The 10000-nt window shown below is 42.1% G+C and overlaps 1 protein-coding gene across 2 annotated transcripts in view; it reads left to right on the top strand.

Moving 5' to 3' along the window:
- Positions 1–5966, top strand: part of LOC307145327 (sodium/hydrogen exchanger 9B2) — a 16469-nt gene extending 10503 nt beyond the window's left edge. For both annotated transcript variants that reach the window (XM_079848377.1, XM_079848378.1), the window contains exon 12: positions 5791–5966. In XM_079848377.1, coding sequence (XP_079704503.1) covers positions 5791–5840 — 50 coding nt within the window. In that variant the 3' untranslated portion in view covers positions 5841–5966. The remainder of the gene's footprint in view (positions 1–5790) is intronic.
- Positions 5967–10000: the final 4034 nt, after the last annotated feature.

Raw genomic sequence — 10000 nt, 5'->3', positions numbered from 1 at the left:
ATGTGTCTTTACGGGATTTTTACGGGTTGTGTGTGAACGCAGTCTCTTATTCCGGAAAATCACTGGCAGTGTGAATGAACCTAAATCAAACTAACCCGAGTCAAATCTCGGGTCACTTTATCCGTGTATTTTCCGGAATCTCTGTGTGAAAGGGGCTTAAGGTCACACACCCTGACGAAGGCTCATTAGCCGCAACGCATAGGTGTGCAAGTAGCTACTTGTCACCTGATTTTAAAATATTAAAGCCATGATGAAATAAAGGCTTTCTATATATTTTTAATAATATTCGAGTGCCTTGGATTAATGATTTTTTTATGATCTGAATAATCCCTTACATACAAAAGCACAGCGAAAAACAAAACATTTCTTGAAAATTAAAATTGGGTTAAAATATGTTAAAATATGCCATATTCCAGTTTTTCTTACCTGCATACATCCCTTTGTACTGTCTAGTTATATGCTACCAATATAGTCTGCTATCCCAGGGTTGACTTGAATGTTAAAAGAAATATTAAAAAAATGTAACTGTAATTTAATAATAATTAATAACACATTGGTACAGAGTCGACCGTTCTCTGGGATCTGTTTTCATGATAATCGAATGTAAAGAGTCTCTAAAAACTGATTAGCTTATAACGCTAGTGTATGGGGCACAGAGTAAGTAAAAAGAAATCGCTAGTTAATACCACTAACAAGCACCCTCATTATGCTACCGTGTTAGTGTGAGGCTATTTTGAGCCTTGTTAGTGGTATTAACTAGCGATTTCTTTTTACTTACTCTATGCCCCATACACTAGCGTTATAAGCTAATCAGTTTTTAGAGATAAAACTCTTTACATTCGATTATCATGAAAACAGATCCCAGAGAACGGTCGACTCGGTTCCCATGTGTTATTACACCCCAGGTTCATTTTGCGCCGGAGTTGTCCTTTAATAGCATAATAGCATGTGTACAGTGACTAATAATTGGATAGTTTTTGGGGATGCACATAAAAGATTGTAAAAAGACACCTACACACAAAGAAAAAAAAACATACAGACTTTCGAACCTATACACAAATACACATACACAAATAAACAAAACAAAAATTCAAACTTGCAAGCACAACCATGCACACATGCAAACAAACAATACACTCTTCACTCATACACACACACACACATTCACTCACAAATATTAATGAATCAATCACACTCAATCAAATCACCTCTCTCTCTCTCTCTCTCTCTCTCACACACACACACACACACACACACACACACACACACACACACACACACACACACACACACACACACACACACACACACACACAGAGAGAGAAAGTCAAACACAACCATGGACATGCAAACAATACACCTTTCACTCTTACACATGCACACACATCATTCACAAATATTAATAAATCACTCACTCACACAGATTAATAATGTACAATAGTCAACCCACCTGATTGACAGGTGTAAGTTTTGTGTCAATTCAATTATTACTGTTTTTTTTCTTGTTATTCTTTTGTTAAAAAGGAAAGATCTAACTTGTTGTTAAGGATGTGTTCATGTTCCATAAGGGGATGCCAGTTTGAAGAATGCCATTTGGTGGCATAGGAACCATTATACTTGAATTGTGAATTGTTTAATATCTTTTAATGGTCTTCTGCGATGTTTGAGGCATATATATATTTTCATGCTTTAATGTTGGTCTAATTTCAGTTACATTTACATTTTAGGCTATGTAGTTTGAAATTTTATTTCTTTTTTTAGATTTTTAACCACTCAGCTGTATGTGGAAATGCATATTTAAAAAAATGTTGCAAATAAAACCATAGTCCACAACTTATGTAGTTTTAACTTATTTTAATATATAAATTCTGTGAAATCATCAAACGTTTGTATGACTTGCCGTGACTTGTGACCCAAGCTACGACTTGACTTGACTTGCTTGACATAAAGCAGTGACTTGACTTGACTTGACTTGCTTTTTACAAAATTGACTTGGACTTGCTTGAGACTTGAAGGTTAAGACTTGAGACTTGCTTGTGACTTGCACATGTGTGACTTACTCCCACCTCTGATTTAACGGATCTTCTATCGCCCTATAATCCATCGCGCTCTTTAAGATCACTAAATTCGAGGCTTTTGGTCATACCTAGGATATCCAGATCCACCAAAGGAGGGAGAGCATTTTCACATTTAGCACCAAAACTCTGGAATAGTCTTCCTGATACTGTTCGTTGCTCAGACTCGCTCTCCCAGTTTAAAACTAGATTAAAGACGCATCTCTTCAGCCAGGCATTCATATAATACTTTTAATCTTACAGTTAAATCTGACCTCTAGTTCATAAACGCCAGAGGAGAACTGGCCCCCGACTGAGCCTGGGTTCTCCCAAGGTTTTTTTTTCTCCATTAGGTCCTGATGGAGTTTTTCGGTTCCTTGCCACTGTTGCCTTTGGCATGCTCAGTTGGGGATATTTGGGGATATTTAATTTAATTAATCAATCAACGATACTATTGATCAGCATTACCAAACGTGGACGTTCCACTAGAAACAAACATTGATGCATTATTTTAATTTAATACTGTGAAGCTGCTTTGATACAACCTGTGTTGTGAAAAGCGCTATATAAATAAACTTGACTTGACTTGACTTGACACTGCAGAACACACACACACCGCAGAACACACACACACACACTGCAGAACACACACTCACGGGGTGAGCAACACACACATACACACACACTGCAGAACACACACACACTGCAGAACACACACACACCGCAGAACACACACTCACGGGGTGAGCAACACACTCACTGGGTGAGCAACACACACACACACACACACACACACACACACACACACACACTGCAGAACACACACACACTGCAGAACACACACACACTGCAGAACACACACACACTGCAGAACACACACTCACGGGGTGAGCAACACACACACACACACACACACTGCAGAACACACACACACTGCAGAACACACACACACCGCAGAACACACACTCACGGGGTGAGCAACACACACACACACACACACACACACACACTGCAGAACACACACACACTGCAGAACACACACACACACACACACACACTGCAGAACACACACACACTGCAGAACACACACTCACGGGGTGAGCAACACACACACTGCAGAACACACACACACACACACACACACACACACTGCAGACCACACACACACTGCAGAACACACACACACACACACACACACGCACACTAGAGCTGTAATCGGGCCTTAAAAGTTCGGCCCGAAAAGGCCCGAGCCCGACAAGTACATTTTGATTGACAGCTTTTTAAAAGCCCGAACCCGTTTACAGCCCGACTGTCCAAAAGGCCGTCTATCAGCAGTGATAAGAGTGTCGGAGAATAGCGCGCTTCACACCGCGAGCCGGCACACGCACCACTCGGCGGAAAAGGGAGAGAAAGAAAAAAAGAGACTGCGCCGCACGCACACGTGAGCACCTTTGTCTTTCGTAAAAAAGGAGTAATTTATACATTTTTTAACATCATTTATTCATGACTAACGGAGGCTAGAGGCCACTTGGAAGTTGGAACAAAGAAATAAAATAAGTCCTCCAGAGACCAGCCTCCGTTTCACCTCCTCAAGATCCATTTTCACGCTAATCTAAACACATCACCTGACCGCTCATTTACCACGCAACCCGAAGCGCGAGCCCGAGCCCGTGTAAAATAATAGAAATTAAGACCGAACCCGACCAAACCCGTCGGGTCCCGTCGGGTTCGGGCAAAGATCTTCAGCTCTAAGCACACACACACACACACACACACACACACACACACTGCAGAACACACACACACACACACACACACTGCAGAACACACACACACACACACACACTGCAGAACACACACACACACACACACTGCAGAACACACACACACACACACACTGCAGAACACACACACACACACACACACACACACACACACACACACACACACACACTGCAGAACACATACAGAAATAAGATTATTTTTCTGACCCCATTGGCAGATCATTTTGCTTGTTTTAAGCATCAACTCTCTTCATGTTCATTATTTCCTCCAGAAAACAGGACTTAATATCTTATGTCATGTTACTCATCTAGTAAATGCATCTTGATTTAAGAGTTTTTAGATATTTGGACTGGAAACAAGACAAAAATACTAAGTAAGAAAAGCATTTTTTTGCCGTGTGTGTTCGATGATAAATGTTTAACGCTGACTCCAGCTTCTTATTAGTTAGTTGTTTATGGATGCGTGAACTTCTCCTTTAAAAGACGTGATGATTCCTCGAGCCATCCGTGGCGACGGCGTGACTCAGAGTTACTCAGTCAAGAGAGAATTTCCCTTTAAGGGAGTAATAAATCTGACAGAGGCTCTAATAAACGGGCTTTTGATCTCCTGAAATCCAGATTTTTAGTATTTTTTGTTGCACCATTTATTAATTGCAGTTCCACATGACACACTGACCCATCTACTGTACTTTCAGCTGGTTTCATAACACACTCTCTGTGCCCCCTCTGCTGGCCCATCAGGACACTAGGCTGTAGGACAGGTTTTACTTCAGTCTTTATGAACCCTTGATCTTGGCATATTTGACAATACATAAAGGCACTTATTGCACCAGTTGCACCAGTTCATGGCTGTGTTAACGCGGACATAAGGGCTTGAGAAATAAACATTGACCAGTTTATACTTTACCAGTCCTGTTAATGAACCCTTCAGCGTGGCATATTAGACAATACGCAGCCACTAACTGTACCATCTGCCCATTTTGTGGCTGAATTTTAGGGGTAGTTTTTACAGTACCAATCTTTTTTACACACCTTTTTTTTTCTAGTATAAAGCCCTTGTGTCCGCTTTAACACCCTCAAATGGGGTGGAAAATCAGACTCACAATGGGCTAATAGTGTCATGTGTCTGTATTCATAAAAAAAGATTGTTTCAGTAAAAACTGCCCAAACTGAGGATTGTGTTAGAGCAGTCGTCCCAGTGTGAAGCCTTTATGTCCACTTTAACACACCATCAGAGGGGACGCATAAAGCTCCTGTGAAATGAGCTGATGGAGCAATCTCTTTGACTGTTTGACTATTTGACTGTTTATTGTCAAATATGCCAAGTTCAAGGGTTCATAAAAAAATTTTGGTAAAGTAAAAATTGCCCAAATTCTTCATTTAGTTAGAGCAGTAGTCCTAGTGTGAAGCCTTTATGTGCACTTTAACACATCCTTAAAGAAGTTGGAGAATTATAGTTGCAAATTGGGCGGATGGAGCAATGTGTCTGTGTATTGTCAAAACTGTCAAGTTCAAGGGTTTATAAAAAAAGATTGTTTCAGTAAAAACTGCCCAAACTGAGGATTGTGTTAGAGCAGTCGTCCCAGTGTGAAGCCTTTATGTCTGCTTTACTGTTCCCATCAGACTAAACTGAGGAGCGCGCTGTGAAATGGCTGATGTGCGATCAGTTGTTGTCATTTTTAAAAGCTCATTAAAATAGATCTGTAAAGTAAAAACTGCCCCACATCTGGGATTTCTTCAGAACAGTAGGATTAGTATGAAGCCTTTATGTCCACTTTAGTCGGAAGTCTCCTTTATTTATAAAGTGCGTTTTACTATACAGAGTGTTTCACACCAGCTTTACAGAGAGAACATAATGCAACAAAGTTTGGTTGAAAAAAGTAAGAAAAGATGTTCTTCCTCCATGCTCTCTCTCTCTAATGACTGTCATGCGTTGTTCTTTGTCTCTTTAGATCAGTGTGAGCGTGAGGTTCGTGTCGACGCTCTGGAGTCCAAACTCTGAGTCGTCTCAGTGTCCTGCGTGATTCGGTGTTCACACACCTAACCCTTTACTTGCTGGACCAAGTTTTATTCAAACTGATCTGGCAGCAGCTTTCAGTCTAATAAACACAAGCACTGAGAAACCCAGAGAGTGTGTTGAAGTTTTTTCAAGTAGAAATGTGAAGTGTGTGTGTGTGTGTGTAATGTGTGTGTGTGTAATGTGTGTGTAATGTGTGTGTGTGTGTGTGTGTGTGTGTGTGTGTGTGTGTGTGTGTGTGTGTGTGTGTGTGTGTGTGTGTGTGTGTGTGTGTGTGTGTGTTAATCTGCATCTGCTGAATGGCCGAGATGGTCCTTACTGCAGAACACGAAATCCAGGGGGAGGAGTTGGATCCAGATCCAACTCCTCCCACCTTACATGTACCTAAACCTAGCAATCTCCACCCCTTTTACCTGGATCCAGCTCCGCCCCCTGGATCTCGTGCACTGCAGTGAGGTGCTACTGGAATGGCCAGGGTTGAACCTGATTGTGTCATCATCTTTATAACCACTAGAGGTCAGAATAACACAACACACACACACGCACATCATCATCATGAACTGAGTCTGATGTGTTTGTTCGGAACAGTGAAAAAATCTTATTAGTGTTGTAGAATTTTACATGTAACGTTTAAATGTTCAAAGTCTTACAAGTAAGTTGTTTGTATGTGAGTTGAGAAGACACGCGCGCGCGCACACACACACACACACGCGCGTTAGATTGCTGGAGTCTGATGTGATGTGAACTGTTCTTTATGAAGTAAGTGTGTGTGTGTGTGTGTGTGTGTGTGCGTGTGTGTGTGTGAGTGTGTTGAATGAATTTCAGCAGGACAGACAGAGACAGAGGTCAATGTTGAGAAGAGATCATCATTCACATGATCCGACACACACACAGACACACACACACACACAGACAGACAATAAACACATTGAGTGTGTGTGTGTGTGTGGGTCGTTTGTCAGTGGTATTGAGTGGGTGAGTGACACAAATGACCTGTGATGAGCACATCTCTCTCTCTCTCACACACACACACACACACACACACACACACACACACACACACTGAGAGGAGAAGCAGATCACCAGTCTAATGATACCCATCACCAAACATGACATCAGAGAAGCGTAAACGTGAATATTGAGGTAAACTGCTGATGAACTTCTCCAGGTAATCTAAAGGTGTTCGGCTGATCTAGGAGTGTCACATGACCAGTGATGTCATGAGCGAGGCATTCGGCCTCCTGTCAGACGCATCATCAACATCTCCTCTGGAGCCAGACAGGAAGTAGAGCTGCCACCGCTTCCTGTTGTGATGTCATCGGGTGTGCGTCTCCGTGGCGACCCCTGGGGGCCCCTATTGTCCCCGCCTGAGTCTTTGTTCAGGGTTAATGTGTGTCAGATATACGAGCCTCTCGAGTGTGTGTGTGTGTGTGTCACGAACAGATGGAAATATTCCACAGAAACACACAGATGAAGACGAGTAAAGGAACGAGACAGTGTGATGTTAAACTCAGCTGAGCTCATGTTGATGTCTTCATCCAGTATTTGGTGCTTGACCTCCCTGAACTCAGCTGAGCTGAATACACTACTGTCCCCTGTAGAGCTGAGTGAGTGAGTCGCTCAGTGTGAGTGTGTGAGTAAGTGAGTGTGTCCAGGTGACAGTGAGGTCATCCACGTAAAGAGTGCCTGATATTGTGCACCGGTGATGATGCCCTTCTCCAGTCCACATGTGACTCTCGATCTGAAGTTGTTGTAATTGTCCGAGATGAGGGCCTTGATCTGGCTAGGAGGTGCCGGTCAGTGGAGTAAGCGCTGGCCAGATCTCCCTCTCTGATCACCTGTGTGACAGCTCCTGTGAGTCCTCCGTCTGCACTGATGTGTCCATGCAGTTGTTCTGTCATCCGTCGAGACACGATGCTTCAACGCTGAGCAGTGAGACAATCTGAGACGATCTGAGACGATCTGAGACAGACGATCTGAGACAGACGATCTGAGACAGACGATCTGAGACAGACGATCTGAGACGATATGAGACGATATGAGACGATATGAGACAGACGATATAAGACAGACGATATGAGACGATATGAGATGATCTGAGACAGACGATCTGAGATGATCTGAGACGATATGAGACGATATGAGACAGACGATATGAGACAGACGATATGAGACGATATGAGATGATCTGAGACAGACGATCTGAGATGATCTGAGACGATATGAGACGATATGAGACAGACGATATGAGACAGACGATATGAGACGATATGAGACGATCTGAGACAGACGATATAAGACGATATGAGACGATCTGAGACAGACGATCTGAGACAGACGATATAAGACGATATGAGACGATCTGAGACAGACGATCTGAGATGATCTGAGATGATATGAGACGATATGAGACAGACGATATGAGACAGACGATATAAGACGATATGAGACGATATGAGACAAACGATATGAGACGATATGAGACGATCTGAGACGATATGAGACAGACGATATGAGACAGACGATATAAGACGATATGAGACAGACGATATGAGACAGACGATATAAGACGATATGAGACGATATGAGACAGACGATATGAGACAGACGATATAAGACGATATGAGACGATATGAGACAGACGATATGAGACAGACGATATAAGACGATATGAGACGATATGAGACAGACGATATGAGACAGACGATATAAGACGATATGAGACGATATGAGACAAACGATATGAGACGATATGAGACAGACGATATGAGACAGACGATATAAGACGATATGAGACGATATGAGACAGACGATATAAGACGATATGAGACGATATGAGACGATATGAGACGATATGAGACAGACGATATAAGACGATATGAGACGATATAAGACGATATGAGACGATATGAGACAGACGATATGAGACGATCTGAGACGATATGAGACAGACGATATGAGACAGACGATATAAGACGATATGAGACGATATAAGACAGACGATATGAGACGACATGAGACAGACGATATAAGACGATATGAGACGATATGAGACGATATGAGACAGACGATATGAGACAGACGATATAAGACGATATCAGACGATATGAGACAGACGATATAAGACGATATGAGACGATATGAGACGATATGAGACAGACGATATGAGACAGACGATATAAGACGATATGAGACGATATGAGACAGACGATATGAGACGATCTGAGACGATATGAGACAGACGATATGAGACAGACGATATAAGACGATATGAGACGATATGAGACGATATAAGACAGACGATATGAGACGACATGAGACAGACGATATGAGACGATATGAGACAGACGATATGAGACGATATGAGACAGACGATATGAGACAGACGATCTGAGACGATCTGAGACAGACGATATGAGACGATATGAGACGATATGAGACGATATGAGACAGACGATATAAGACGATATGAGACGATCTGAGACAGACGATATGAGACGATATGAGACGATATGAGACAGACGATATAAGACGATATGAGACGATATGAGACGATATGAGACGATATGAGACGATATGAGACGATATGAGACAGACGATATGAGACAGACGATATAAGACGATATGAGACGATATGAGACAGACGATATAAGACGATATGAGACGATATGAGACGATATGAGACAGACGATATGAGACAGACGATATAAGACGATATGAGACGATATAAGACGATATGAGACGATATGAGACAGACGATATGAGACGATCTGAGACGATATGAGACAGACGATATGAGACAGACGATATAAGACGATATGAGACGATATGAGACGATATAAGACAGACGATATGAGACGACATGAGACAGACGATATGAGACGATATGAGACAGACGATATGAGACGATATGAGACAGACGATATGAGACAGACGATCTGAGACGATCTGAGACAGACGATATAAGACGATATGAGACGATATAAGACGATATGAGACGATATGAGATGATATGAGACGATCTGAGACAGACGATCTGAGACGATCTGATCATCATCCTCATCTTCATCATCATCATCATCATCTTCATCATCATCATCATCATCATCATCTTCATCATCAGCGATGTGTGGACAGCAGATCAC

Source organism: Squalius cephalus (genome assembly GCF_949319135.1).
Source record: "Squalius cephalus genome assembly, chromosome: 18".
Taxonomy (NCBI): Eukaryota; Metazoa; Chordata; class Actinopteri; order Cypriniformes; family Leuciscidae; genus Squalius; species Squalius cephalus.
The sequence above is the reverse complement of the archived record's forward strand: the minus strand, read 5'-3'. Positions and strand labels throughout refer to the sequence as shown.